This window comes from Pteropus medius, unplaced genomic scaffold, assembly GCF_902729225.1.
Source record: "Pteropus medius unplaced genomic scaffold, Ma_sr-lr_union100, whole genome shotgun sequence".
Taxonomy (NCBI): Eukaryota; Metazoa; Chordata; class Mammalia; order Chiroptera; family Pteropodidae; genus Pteropus; species Pteropus medius.
In genome coordinates, this window is record NW_024352786.1 from 10950360 (window position 1) to 10965732 (window position 15373).

General features: G+C 39.0%; 2 protein-coding genes across 3 annotated transcripts in view; one reads left to right on the forward strand and one right to left on the reverse strand.

Annotated features, from left to right (window-relative positions):
* Positions 1-4053: 4053 nt before the first annotated feature.
* Positions 4054-8078, reverse strand: LOC120591175 (translation initiation factor IF-2-like). Its single transcript, XM_039848753.1, has 4 exons — positions 8044-8078; positions 5215-5293; positions 4539-5163; positions 4054-4100 (listed from the first exon to the last, which is right to left on the reverse strand). Exons 1-4 carry the CDS (start codon positions 8076-8078, stop codon positions 4054-4056), a joined length of 786 nt encoding a protein of 261 aa, XP_039704687.1.
* Positions 5159-15373, forward strand: part of ARAP2 (ArfGAP with RhoGAP domain, ankyrin repeat and PH domain 2) — a 157461-nt gene continuing 147246 nt past the window's right edge. For both annotated transcript variants that reach the window (XM_039848861.1, XM_039848862.1), the window contains exon 1: positions 5159-5314. The gene's annotated coding sequence lies outside the window, so the exon portion shown is untranslated. The remainder of the gene's footprint in view (positions 5315-15373) is intronic.

The following is a 15373-nucleotide window of genomic DNA, read 5'->3' on the forward strand; positions in this document are numbered from 1 at the left end:
AAATACCAATGGGATCTACGCTATAACACAACACTATTCACTTAGAATTTTTATTATGTATATACACATGAAAATGCTCTTTGAAAATTAGATATAAATTTTTATCAAATATCACACTGCTCTGTTTCCTTGCCTTTTTGACAACATAAACATCTGTGATCAAGTTCATGAATAAGTAGGCAATGACAACTATGTTATGACTGCTTTCTGGACAATAACAATTTATTTTAAGATGAATCCCCATTTCGAAAGTAGTAAAATGTAAAAATATGTGTATCGGTAGCAATGAATACTCTAACCTCTAGTGCCTATGACTTTTTGAAATATTAGTTTTATAGGAAAATATGTTCATGTTTTTCTCAATATCATTTAATGATTTCTGGAAAAATTATATTTTAAAATAAATTAATTTTATAACACCATCAACTTTTGGTCAATAATCAGATTGATGGAATATTTTACACTGCTCCTCTGTCTACCTTACAATAGACATCCACTAAGCTATTCCCTTGCGGTGAGAAAAAATTAAAAAAAAAAAAAAAAGACTTTCAAAGTAACCGTTAAAACTTATAATAAAGTACCAAGTACTCATAAGGCGAGGCAGATTGACAAGAGTACGCAATAGAGGTAATGGTACTTCTGTAATACAAATAGTAAGAAAAGCTTCTTAATATCCATAATGCAGTCCACTGACAAGAGTTCTCCAATAACGGTAAAAACCAAAGGCAATGGGAAAATCGAAGAGAGAGTATTGTATATGCCTGAATATAAGGCACATCATTTCGCCCAAAAGTTAGGCCTCAGAATTATATTCGTATGGTCAAAACTTTAAAATTCACTTCTGAGGCATCACAGGAGAATGCTTAAGGCATAAGCTTTGAATCCACCTTATCTAGATTCAAATCTTTTCTACCTTATTTATTGCTTGTGAGTTCTTAGATGAGATAACCTTTCTGTGTCTTGCTTTCTCCACTGTCTAAATACAGAGATAGTGATAACTCCTACCTCCCAGCTGTGTTGAGATGATTAAAAGAGTTTATCACGTGTAACTATGCCTGATACACAGAATCTATGTATCACAGGATCTCTACCCTTCTTCAATTATTATACATTAATCTGAACTGCAAGCTATTGAACTACTGAAGTGTGTGTGTGTGGGCGGGGTGGGGGGTAGTGTAGCATGAAACATCCTCAGTCAGTACTAGAGGAGGAAAAATGCAGAGGTCATCTGATAAAATTGATTTAAAATACCAGGAGACCAAGATATTTAAAACAAATTAAGTGTTTATGGGGGTGTGACCCACAATTTTAAGTGTCCCATGTTACTTCAAGCATCCTTTTAAAAATTATTCAAAGAAACAAAAACTGGTGGAGATCACTAATGTACATATTTAGGATGAATGAGAAAAACCAACTTCTTAGTATAAAGCATATGGGGACTTGTGGTTTGTAATAAAATTCTCGGTGACAGAATCATGAAAGGATGCAGAAAGTTAGATACTGTCAAAAATATAGACAAAAGTAAAAATAATATGTTCTGGAAAAAAAAAACACTGATGATTCAAAATGTGACTTTCATGATGAAGTCATTGATGTTAAAGTTGCATGTTAAAATTTGAATAAAATTATTTATAAAACATGAATGAAAAAGGAAGTATTTATACATTAATATATAATTTTACTTTTATAAATTTTTATCTAAAATATTGAATTACATATAAGTACACATATGTCTATTTTATCTATGTCTCTAGAATTTTATATTTGACAAAAATAATTTTGGGTTTTCCTTTAGATAAAAATGAAGTGATTAAATTCTGTTGTACCTAATTCTGGGTATCAGAGGTTTGGAAAGGCTTGAGAGGGAGGTGGGATTCGAACCTAGTCTTGAAGAATAATTGGAGAAACGAGAACTGAATGTATTAAGGGACTTCTGTTTTCTAGATGCCTTAGATATGTAACCACAGTAAATTCTCATAGGTATTTTTATTCCCAGTTCACAGATGGGGAAATTGAGGCTTAGATATGTAAATGAGTTTGCTCAAAATGTCACAACCCACACAATCAGGCTTCATTTTGCGTGCAGGCCTTTTCAATTCCAGGCACTGTGCTTTCCCTAAGAGGCATCAGTGCAGCAGGTGGATCCCAGAGAAGACTGTGTTAGAACTTTCTCTCTTGTGGTCCTAATTGGTGTAAATTGCTCAACCTCTCTTTCTTCAGTTTCTTACCATGGGGATAATAACATCATCTCTTCAAGGAGCTGTTGAGATAATTAAATGAGCTTTTACAAGTAAAGTGCCAGGAATAGCAACTGGCTCATAAGTACTCTGTGGGTGTTAGCCTCCATGATGTAAGGAAAGGTTAAGGAGGAAAAGGAAGGAGAGAAAGAGAGGGAGGAGGAAGATTTCCACTCTCTCAAATTGCCTCTTTCAGAAGCAGAGTGCATTCTGGATAGAAGGGATGAGAAGAGCAAACGTACGAAATATGGCAAGGACAAAGTTATATTTGCTCTCTTACTTAAAATGGAGGAACTAGAGGTTGGTCATTTTGGAATAAATCTAGCCTAGATGAAAATCCATATAATCCAATGGCCTTGACAGTAAACAGGTTTTTATACCTTAATTCTTATAAAGTTAATTTTCCTGTCTATTTTGTTCCCTGAATGCCTCATTGTGAAGGCTGCTACATAAATAATTTTTATAGCCTACAAATACAGACTAATTGTGTTCAATTTACCTATTGTTCACTATTTAACCTCTTTAAGTCTCAAGTAAGCCTATATTTATAAAATTTGAAAAAAAATTCCAACTCAGAGTTGTTGTATATAACATATATGTTAGATGTTTGGCTAGAACCTGGTATGATTAATGAACAATAAATAAAAGGTAGTTTTTGCCATATTTCCTCGGACACCTTTTATTTTCCTCCATATATTAAGGTTCTTAAAACCAGAGTACATCTTATAACCAACATATACATTCATGGGGGAGCTTCGTTTTTCTTCTCTTTCCAGAGCTATTATTAAATCATTGGTGCGCCTCACAGCTCTTAACTTCATTTCCCCTCGGAGAAGACTAAATCCAGAGATAGTATTGTATTTGCTAACCACTGTATTCTCAAACCATCAAAAGAAAGTGTTCAATAAATTTTTAAATAATAAATGACTGAATAACAATCAAGGAACTAAGAAATTGTCACAGAGAGGCACGAGATCCCAATTAGTTTATAAAATCTGCCAAGAGAAGTAACTTGAGGACAAAACAATGTTTGACATTCTGAGACATACCATAACTGATGTAAGAATTTTTGTTTATTTATAACTCACCTTGTTCAGAAAGGGATTTAAGATGGCTTACAAAGACAAAAATAAATGAAAAGTATGTACGAACTCTGAAAGGGAGAGAAGTAAAAAACAGTAAGGACCTAAAATAAAGCCAGGAAAGAGATACATAAATAAAATTCTACAGGAATCCAAAAACAAGACAATTCTTGAGGTTTAGAAAATGTCAAGAAAACTTTCCTGATGGAAATAAGGTTTGTTATGAAGTATTTATTTCAAAGGAAACTGAAGATTTGGTGTCTCTGGAGCATGCCACAACTGCTTCAGAATCTCCAGGCAGGAGGGTGCTTTCTGGTGGGCAGGTATTTTAATGAAGATGGCGCCTCCCAAGAACCTGAGCTCCTGGGAAGCCTCCCACATGCTGGACTTCACCAATTATCTCATTTTCATAATAAGCTCACCACTTTCCCTAATTGCTTCACTTCCATTAACAGGTACAGGGGGAAGATAAGGACATTACATCTTTTAAGGGAGTGAATTTCAGGTACGATCTGTGAAGAGATGATTATTTAAAAAGTAAAAATAAAAACAAGGAGTTGGTCTTTGAACTCGATGTCAAACAAGTGGATTTTATAAACTTCTAAACACTGGGGGCACACAAGGTTTTTTTTTTTTTTTTTTAATTTCCTTGTTTTCATTTGCTGCCTCCTCATTATCGCTTCCAAGAGCAGAGTGTCAAGATACAACTCCAAGGCGAAATGTTCTTCCCGGATCTAACAATCTGGAGTGTCAGAAGGACTGAAGGTATGGTTACCCTTCCCTACAGGAGAAAAAGACAAGAAAGGAGAATTTAGAAAATTAGTGAGGCGGCTGTATTCCTCAGGAGAAAGAGTTCAGTTTTAAGTTGAAAATCTCCTCCAGCCCTTAAAGCTGTGTGTCTGCTTTGGCAAGTTGCTCTGCCTCTCAGACTCATCAACTACAAAAATGGGGACGACTTGCAGGAGGATCCTATTTAATGAATGCGCTCAGCTTCATTAGCACAGGCTTCGTAAATAGAGATTCCCGCGTCCACTGAATGCAACTTTCCAAGAAGAAGTAGCCCGGAAAAATGAGCGCCCTAGACGAGTCCTAAGTTTGGGAAACTCTGAGGCAACATGGAAAGTAGTTAGTAGAGTAATACTATAATGATCAGTGGTGGTGAGGTTCCGCCCATCTGTCAGGCAACCCCCCATCAGTGCGCACCGAAAGACCAACTAACCCGCAGGAGCCAGGGAGCGGTCACGGGCATCTCCCTCCCAGGAGGGTAATGCCCTCGCCGATCCCCGCTCCCGGACGCGCCCTCGCAGCCTCCCCAGCCTCGCCCGCCTGGAGCCTCGGGGCCGAGGTGCGCCAGGTGGCGAGGGTGCCAGGCGCGGCCAAGTCGCGGCGGACTGAGTCAGCCGCCTAACTATGCTGCGGAACCGGGACGGCCGGCTCCGCCGCCCCCGCAGCTGAGCCCGGGCTACCCCCGCGCGGGACGCCGGCTCCCCGCCCCCGCGGGCCGAGAGGAAGCGGCCGAGGCGCGGTGCGGGAGCACCTGGGCTGGGCGCCGGCGGCGGGCGCGGCGCTTCCGGAGCTGCGCGCTCCCCGCGCTCCCCGCCTACAGGTGCGGCGGCCGCGGCGCGCCGGCTGGAGTGGCAGCGCCGCCCGCGTGGCAGCCGTCCGGGCAGCCGGCGGGGTCCGGGAAGGAGGAGGCCGCGTGCCTGGGACCCACGGGTGAGGACTGAGCGAGCCTGGCAGCGAGAGACTCCGGCGCCCAGGCGCCCCCTCCGCCTGCCTCCCGATCTCCGCCGCCCTTGCGCAAGGCGAGTAACCGGCACCACGGGTGGGCTGGGCCGCGTGCACTGGGCGGGTGTGGGAGGACCGTCTCAGGCAGGGCCAGGGCTTTTCGGTACTTTTTCGGGTAAATTTCCAGAGTGCAAAGTGCTGGTCTCTGGTTTCAGCCCCTTGGATTTTGCTCCCGCGTGTGGGCGTCTAAAAGGAAACCAGAAGCGGGTAAGTGATATAAAAATCCCACTTACTGTTGGGATTTGGCTTGGGAGGATGACAATCCGGATAGACAACTAGAATCTCCCTTCATTCCCCCTCTTCCCAAAAGAAAAATAAAAAGGAGCAGCCCTTTATCGAGTTTCAGGCACCAAGCTGTTTACTCGGTGGATTTAATGAGTTTGCTCTGATCTTCGTGCTCCCCCGCATCCTGCTTGTTACACACTTTGAGACGACAGGCCTGTAAATTACCTTTAATTACAATAATTTGGCCTCCACCTGCCTGAACCGGGCACGGTACTCGGGGAGCTGTCAGCGAGTTGACCAGATTGATTTTTCTCGTTTACTTTTGGAGACAGGTCTCTTGGGGGAATGAGTGTCCATCTCATTTGGTAAAGTAAGTTATTCCTGGCTTGTTTTCTTGAACACTTCACTCACCTTCCTGCGTCGATCTGGAGTTATTTTGATTTGGAAGAAGACTTCGTGAAATTATATTGTGAACTATAATCTTTGATAATAAGAGGAAAATAGAAGCTAGTTTGTGTGTAATAATTGTTTTTTAGGCTGTTGCGAGTTTGTATGGTGATAAGCAACATTTTTTTTTTTTGCAAGGTTGTCCTTGAAGTAGGTTGCTCAGTAGAATATATCCTTTCGATTAAAAACAAAAATGTATTGAAAAAGAAGCTATTTTTAAAAGTACCTTTAATCGGATGTCATTGTGATTACCAATAATAGTATTGTACTTACAAGCTCAGTATTGATTCCCCCCCGCACTTAAGCACTCTGCACCCCAGCCAGTATGTGGAACGTTGCCCATAAGTAATTGGAAGATGAAGTTATGGCTGTTTAAAAAAAGGAAGGTAACTTTTTTTAAGCAAGAAGAGCAATACCTCTAAACTCTTAGTTATGACTTCCATGCACTTACAAGAGACATACTGAGAGAAATTCTTGTGACAGTTTAACAATGTTTAAAAAAGAAAGAAAAAGTAAAATGGGTCATGGAACTAGGCTAGAGCCTAAAGTGGAACTGTCTCTCTGGCTCCTTTTAAAACATGTTTAACACACACATTTAAGGTGGGTCTTAACACCAAGGGTATGTTATAGAGATTTGATTTGTCAGTACTTACAGGTTTATTTAAATTAAAATACCTAGCGAGTAAGTCAAGTGACTTGTTTAAACTTATTTACGTGGACATGTTTGTATTTTTTCATTATGTAAGCCTGTCACATTTTATGTGGGTTGTCAACGAAAGGAGAAGCTGAGGGTACATTTAAAAACAAATTCTTAATCATCTAAAATAGCTACAAATTTCTAGCAGTATGAGGCTCATAGATATTCAATTAATACTTTAAAATTTAGTTACTTTTAGTTACTGTGGTTAAGTATAAGACTCAGATTATAATGAATTGCAATTTTCTTGTAAACTCTTACGTTAACGCTATGAGAAACTATGAAGTTTTAAAAACCTGCTTTAGGACTCTGGGTTATAGACCTTATGATATCCAAGAAGGTATTTTTGTTTTGTTACTTTATCCTTCTTTTTATCCGCCTTTGAGAAAGTTTGGTGAAAGATGTTATAAAAATGCTCAGTATAAATGATTGTCATTGCTTTAATAGCCTTATTTTAACAAGTGTTTTTTCCCCCTCATTGATTTATTGACTCATTGGATCAAGCCTTTGCACTTAACTCTAAATTGAGGAATTTTAAAATTCTCTGTAAAATATTAATTAGGTAGAGAACTTATTGTAATGTTAGAAATATTTCTAAGCTTTGACCAGAAGTGATTAATGAGAGATTAGAGGCTATGAGATGTCGTCTTAATCTTTTTTTGTGAGTCCTAGACCCCTGTAGTTTATCATTTTAGGTTTCTTTTGGACATTGGCCAGATTAAATATATAATGATAAACCATTTTTCTTGCTTATTTCCTTAATTGAAGTAATAGTCAATGATGTTCTCTTCACATGGTCCTTTCTAGTTAGAAATTTGGTCTGTGAAATTTTGTTACTATTTTGACTCAGCAAAAACTTACTTCCTTACCCATGCTAAGGACAAAACAAAGGAGTTCTGATCTGGGTTGAAGTAGTCACTTTGAGCAGCGTCAGGGGTAAAAACTATAAAGAAATGGGGAGACTTTTTTTTTTTTATCTTATACCATTTGCATACAAAGGTGCATGGGTAGGTAAGAAGGTAAGCAGAGAAGGGCTGATAAGATAGTGACCCTGCCATAGTTCTCACAAAATTGACATGCAAAAAGGACTCGGTTACATTAACGTCTTAGCTTTAGGAAGCAGAGAGAATGGTTTAAAATGTTTGGAGTTGGAGAGATGATCAGGAAAGAGCAGGAGAGAAGTGAGGTTTTTATGCTAATTATCAGGTGACTTGGGCTTGTGGAGGTGGCAATGGCAAAAGTGGTCACCAGACCTCTTTCACAGTATCTTAATGAAGTTCAGAATCCTTAGGCTCCTGTTCAAGGCCCTCCATAGCCAGTTCCAGCTTCCTTTTCTGGCATTACCTTTCATTGAACCCTCAGTCCCTCCCAGCTACTCTCATTTCCTTACTATTGCCTGAAGCATCTTCTCCCTCTCTGCCCCCTTTATGTTATGGCATTCTTTCTACATCAGATGCTGCTGTCTCCACCTGCTACATTTCTTCCTGCACATCTTGAAACTCCCCTCCATAGATCCTTCACTGAGCACTCCATCCTCAAGGCTCAAATTGCTACATATTTCACTTACCTGCTTTGAGATTTTGAGAGTTCCTTGGTGTTCATGAAAGATAATGGTACTACTTCTTTATGTACTTAAAACTGTACTTAAAATGTAAACCACATGAAACTCAAGGAAGTTGAGTTTTTGATTTTTCTTATCATTATTATGTAAGTGCTTTTTTTGGGGTACATCTGAGTCTTCCAATTGTGGTATTCCTTCTTTACTGGCCTTACTGCATTGTAAAGAACTGACTGTTCATATGCATGCTATTTTCTTTTGCTTGTAGTCATGTCTTATCTACTCTTTTAGATTTTAAACTCTTTGAGAGAAGGCAATTGCATCTTCACTTTCTCTGTGGCACTTGACAGAGTTCTCAAATGAGGTTATAGGTGCTGTTATCTTGAACTGCAAGTATTTCCCGCTATTATCTTGGAGAGAATAAATTGTGTCCCTTAAATATTTATTGGATGAAGAAATGTAAATAAATGAGTCAGTAAGTCAGGAGACAGTTGCTGAGATATCATCCTTTCCTAAGAAAAGGAGACTTTGACAGTTACAGAACCACTAGGTATGAGCCCTCAAATTCAGTTGGAAAAGAGGTCAGGGTGCTATTTATAAATGCAAAGAGAGGAAAACGGTTCACAGTAGGCTATTTTGAAACATCTGGTTCTTAGTCTAAGAATGTGGCTCAAATTCAGAAATGGTGGGGTGTACACATTTGTACAAAATTTTAAAATTTAAAATATGTGTACATAAAAAGTGTATATATAAGTATACATTTTTAAATCTTTTTATTGAAGTGTAATGTCATGTTAGTTTTGATCTAAGTTAAACAGTAAAGCTATGTTCAGTGTAGCATGAATTGAACTAGAATTCTGAATATGTGCCTGTGTTTATACCAAGAGTTCTAAGGGGGTCTGACTCTCCTTTCAGTTAGATGTGGCTAGCTTGTAGAGGGAGACGTAGGAAGGGCCTGGCACTTAGCAGAAGGAGCTGTCCAGGTATTATTAGGGACACGCAAGTGGGATTCCTCCACAGTGTAAAAAATTCCACTTATATTCCTTTTTATTATCCCCACTTCTGCTCTTGTAGGAACTCGGGAAGAAGTCTTCCTCCAGTTGCCCAAGAATTGTGGCTCTATTCTAAAGCTCTCTGAATTAGAATCGAAAACAAGTCTCAAACATTAGCCAGTTAACTTAAAATCTAGGTGGATAGCTTGAAAGAGAAGACTTACTGAAGCCATTTAACTATTTAGATATTATCTAAAATAAGAGTCCCCAACCCTCGGGCCAAGGATGGGTACTGGTCCATGGCCTGTTAGGAACCGGGCCGTACAGCAGCAGGTGAGCGGTGAGCGAGTGAAACTTTATCTGTATTTGCAGCTGCTCCCCAGTGCTAGCATCACCTCCTCAGATCATCAGACATTAGATTCTCATAGGAGCACCAGTCCCCGGTGCCACAAAGTTGGGGACTGCTAATCAAAAACACCTAAATGAAGGTACTCCTTATGCTACTGATAACTTCTCATAACAAGCAAAAGAACTATCACTTCTCATCTTCACCAGCTATGGAAATGGATATTAAGTTCTAGATTTTCAAAGACATATTTTTCAAATTTCAATGTAAATAAAATAATCAAAACATAACTTAGAACAATCCTTTCTCATTGATCCAAGCTGCAAATGCTTTTGTCCAGAGAGTGATTATTTCAAACCTCAGTTATTCTCCACTTAGCAGACACTAATTCAGTGCTTTTTACTTGCCAGGACTTTTCTAAGATCTTTATGTATATTTAGTCATTTCATCTTCAAAACAGTCTTGTGCATTGCCATCACTGCTTACACATGACAGCAGGAAGGCTCAGAAAAATAAAGGAACTTTCCCAAGGTCATGCCGCTAGTACATGGCAGCGCTGGGTTCAATGATAATCATGATAATCAATGCATTCTATGTCCCAGATCTAAAGTCTTTAGGTAAGATCATCATTCTCACTACTCCAACCACATCAATATTTTACTAAATTAATAAAACTATGTTTACTGCTGTTAGGTGCTTTGTAGGTTTATTAGAAGAAAAATTTACAATGCTAATTTAAAGGAATGTAATTTTACTGTAGAGGCAGAAGAATACCAGTCAAAGCAATAATATGGTATGAATATGACCAAGTGCAATATTGTATACAACAGATGAATTAGTAATAATAGCCAATATGTATTGTACATTTATTATTCATGTCAGGTACTGTTATATAAACATCTTAGATATTTCACTTGTTTAATCTCAGCAGATATCCTATCAGATGTGAGATATATTGTCTTCATTTTACAGAGGAGGAAACTGAGCTTCAGGGAATTTATGTAGCCCAGGTGCAAGGTTAACAAATAGGTAAAGCTGAATGGGAATTCAGGCAGCCTGACTCCAGAGCATAGGCTGGAATTAATGAGGACTCAAGTAGGGGTGGAATAGATAGGAAAGCTTCAAGGCTGTAGTGGTACACAGTTATAAGACTTGAATTGGCCCCAAAAGGAAAAAAAAAGTCAAGATATATATAGGGAGTTCAGTTTGAATGAAAGTCGAGAGGCTGGCCCAAATCTTCTAGTCTCTACCTCCTTCTTGTGGTAAAACAAAACAAAAAACGTAGAATTCCATTTGCTATCTTAACTGTTTTTAAGTGCACTACAATTCAGTACTAAGTATATTTACATCATTGTGAAGCCGATCTCCAGAACTTTTTCATCCTGCAAAACTGAAACTCTATGTCCATTATACTGCTGTCCCTTTGTCCCAAGCCCCTAGTGACCACTACTCTACTTTTTATTTTATATGAAGTTGACTACTTTATATGCCTCGTATAAGTAGAATCATACAGTATTTGTCCTTTTTAGACTGCCTTATTTCACCAAGGTTCATCCATGTTGGTAGCATATTGCAGAATTTCCTTCCTTTTTTAAGGCTGCATAGTATTCAGCTATATATCTGTTAATTAATACTTGGGTTGCTTCTACTCTGTATCTCCTTTTGTATCACATTTAAAGCTAAACTTTTAAGACCACAGTTAAGTACCTTTTGGAAGAATACGTCAGTAATTTCTATTCCAGTCAAGCAATTTTTTTTTTTGTTTGTGTTTTTTACCCCATCGCCATTGAGTGCTCTGGTGGGCAGAGAATACTTTGGCCATATTTAATGATTTTATTTTGGCTTCATGCGGTTGAATTTACTATATCAGTTATCCTACATAGTTCATCATTGGCTACCTTTCTGCAATGCTAGGTGCATAAGTTTTAATAAATGAAATTCTATATTACCATTTCTTTATATAGCAGTTTCAAAGCTGTTCTCCCTTAATTTGTCATTGGTTTTTAAATCTCAAGCAATTAAATGTAAATGATTATTGGCTTCCATATTTAATCACTTATATGGACATATATACCCACAATCAAATCGAAAAGGTGTGTAAAACTTGGGCTTGCAAGGCATGGTATATTTAAGCAGCATTTCTCTAGTGACTATAAATACTTAGCTGACATTCAAAAGGGAAGGAAAATATCAAGTCCTTCATCCTCCTCTACTGTTAAATAAACTGTGTATTAGGCAGCACAGGTGGTGGAGTCTGACTCTTAGAATTCTGGCTCCACCGTTTATCAGCTGTGTGGCTTTCGGCATGAGACTTTCCTCCCAAGGCAGCTGTAAGGATTATGTGAGATCCTATACAGATAGGTTTGTTAATGCTCCATACATATTGGCTATCATTACTAGCACTGTAAGTCTGAGGGAGAATGAAAGAGGATAGATGTGTTTGGATGGATGGAAAGGAGTAGTGGTCAAGCTAGAGAACAGTGGGGCAGCGGGCCAGAATCTGTGGGTGACCACTGTTAAGAGTGATGGCCAGATAGAGGAACCTGGGCTTCCTCTGAGGGGTTTAGTGTGGGTAGTGTTGCCCCAAGCTAATGTAGGTGAATGGATGGTAGAGGAGAGAGATGCTAAATAACCACTTTTACAGTGTTCTGAAGGCTAAGCACTCAGGCTAGGACAGTAAGTTAGGATCCTTGACCTTTGACCTTTTGCAGTCAGCTCTATACTATGGGATGGAGTAATAGGGCAACAAGCATATTTTTTTCAAAACCACTTCCTCTTCTGCCTGGTTGTGGAGAACAAAGTTGAATGTTCTCTTTATGAATGCTTGGAGTTAACATCTTGTTATTAAACAGTGAGTTTGCTTGATGTGCAGATACCGTGATACCTATTTCTTGTGACTATATTCTGTATTGAAGCAAAGGTGACATTTTATTAAATCTGTAGCCTGAACTAATTATTTCAGCAGGTTATCCATATGGATCTCCCTAATTTTTTAAGGCATTAGCTATTACCCCACAATAAGTTTCTTAACATCTTGAAGGCAGGGGCACTTATCTGTAGTGCCAGGTACCCTATGGGAGTGATTAGTTGTAGAGAATTGAGAGAGTAAGAATTGTGCCTGTAGGATATCATAAATCACCTTTCCTATTTATGGGGTACCGCTCAGTCATTTTGAACAGCAACAGCATTTTCTCATACTTTTTCTGGATTTCCCCCTGGGAGATAGATCTACTCCTTTGAGAATATCTCATTATATTCTAGAATACAATAAACTCTCATTGTTCTTAGAATCTGTAAGACTTGTATTGCTAACATTAAAAAAAAGTTTCACTATTCATGTGGCAGCCTAATTTCTTTTTATTTGGTATTTTCTGAGGTTCTTTTCAGTCTTTTGATCCTATGATTGTTAAACTTATTATTATTAAACACATTTACACTTTCTAGGTAAGATTATGTTATTTTAAAATTGTATTTTTTTTTCTTTTTTAGAAAAATGGATTAAATTTATGTCTGAATTTAGTTGTACTATGCTGATTTTTCTTTTCCCATAAGATAGCAGTCAGGCACAAGTGATTCCAGAAGTTCTCAGCACTGAATAATTAATGGCCTTATGGTTTAATGAAGTGACCTGTGGTTTTCAGCCTTTTTCTTTCTTAGCAGAACTAGGAGAAATGACAAAACTCCACTAGTAATGGGTAGGGGTGGAGTTAGGGATGAATCACTGGTGGTTTTCCTCAGTTGAAGCATTGGGCGGGGGAAGCCTGTCCCAACCCCTGAGTTTTTAAAAACCCCATAGGTGGTTGGTAATGTTTCCAGCTGCTCTGCACCCAACTCCTAACTCCTGATTTGACCACTTTTAGTGGTTAGATGGATTAGAGAAGTCTGTATTTGAATCCTGTCTCTGCTTCTTACAAGTTTGGTGACCTCATTACTCAAAAGTTTAATTTATGTTTACTTTTTACTCTTCATCTTAAATCATCTCAAAGCTGAGAGGAAGTCACTCAGCAAATGTTTATTGAGCACCTGCTATATGTCTGACTGTTCAAACTTAAGAGCTAGAGCGTCGAATACTAGACAAGATCCCTGACCTCTTGAAAGAGTCCACAGATGTCAGGTAGTAACAAATGCCATGAAGATAGATAAAACAAGGATGGGGAGTAGCGAGGCGCAAGGCGTGCTTATATTCCCAGGGGATTAGGGATGGCCTTCCCTGCGGAGCACATTTGAGCAGAGACCTACTACTCATGGTGTGAGCCATGAGTCATGGGTATATGTTGGGGAAGCAGATTAGAAGGAGATGGAAGGGTGAGGGGTAAGGGCGTGAGGTGGGAGTAGGACTGAGGCCAACTTGATGGCAGTTGAGTAATAGAGCGGGAGGGTCAGGGAAGATGAAGTTGGGGGGTCGTGGGGAGTGATATGGTATGACTTTTGTTATAAAATGAATCATCTGGCTGCGGTATTGACAGTGTAGTGTAGAGGGCAAGAGACCAGGACCAAATCAGAACTATCAGTCAGAAGGCTATTGTAATGGTCTAAGATAGGCAAGATAATGGCTTGGACTAGAATGTAAGCAGGGCATGTGGTCACAAATAGTTGGTTGAGAAAGTGGTTTCAAGGTAGACCGCAGCAAGATAATGAGATAATGTTTATTAAATGGTATTGCAAGCCAGGCGTGTAGCAGATGCTCCTAAATGGTACTTCTCTTTTATTTCTTCTTCCTCTTGGATATGGGTCAGGATAGGATGAGTAAACACACAACCACATCTGTCACGCCAACTATTTGTATATTCTCTAAATGTGTACTACATAGAAACCATGCAGTATGTTCATAAACAAATAATTTGGTTGGAATTTATAGACCATCATCTTGGCAGAATTACTAGTTTATTATGGGACGATAAAAATAATTATAATGACATTTATTTAACATTTGTTGGTATTTGTGTGCAGCTGGTATTGTAAATCCTTTACAATAGCCCTACGAAGTAGGTAGTAGTATTACTTCCATTTTCCTGATGAGGAAACTGAGGTACAGAGAGGTTAAATACTTGCCCATGCTCACAAAACTAATAAGTGGAGGAACCGAGATTTCTCCCAGGTTGTCCAGCTCCAACATCTTGGCTTTTGCACTGTGCTATCCGTCTTCAGTGGGTTACTACTGAATGAGTAGAATGTAATTTAATGCTCTAAAAAGTGAATGCTGTAGGAATATAAAGAACTTTATTTCTTGTTCAGTAGAGACCTTGTGAAGAAAATTGCATTTGAGCTAGACTTCAAAGAATAGGGAAGATTTCAGCTGTGGGAAGATAATGACTGTAGTGATGAAAAGGAGTAATGATAATGATGGAAGCGAATGTTTGCTAAGCACTTAATGTATACTAAGCACTATTTTAACATTTACGATGGGTTATCTCATTTAATCTTCACCAGTGTTCAGGTGCCTTTGAGCATTTCTATTTTATGGTTAAGGAAACTGACATGCACATATATGCCTATTTTTACCCTGCTCGAAAGTGGAGGTGGTGGGATTTGAGCCACACTCTAGACTTGGGGGTGATGGGTTAGGAGGGGCATACCACCCTAGGGGAGGAGGGCAGTGAACTTAGGCTCAGGTTAGAGGGTGTGAAGCATACTGGGGAGTGAGGAAATTGAAACTTGTAATTACCAAATTTTGTTGCCCATGTCAGTCATCTTTGGAGTGTGTTACAAATACAGGTTCGTGGGCCTGTTATTGACATTCTTTGCTGTACAGCAGATCCACAGAACAGTACCTGGAGAGCCGCTGACCTAGAGCACAGCATACACACCACTGTGCCCAAGTGGAGGTTGGAATGGGGAGGGGAGGGCTTTGATTTCATATTAAGAAGTTTGAATATAGTAGACTTTTATAGTTAGGCACATCCATCTCTTTGCCTCGGATGATGTACGTATGGGCTAGAAGCCTCTGAAAAAAGAAGTGGATCTGTGAACACCATTGGATGGTAAGTTAAAAGGACAGGTG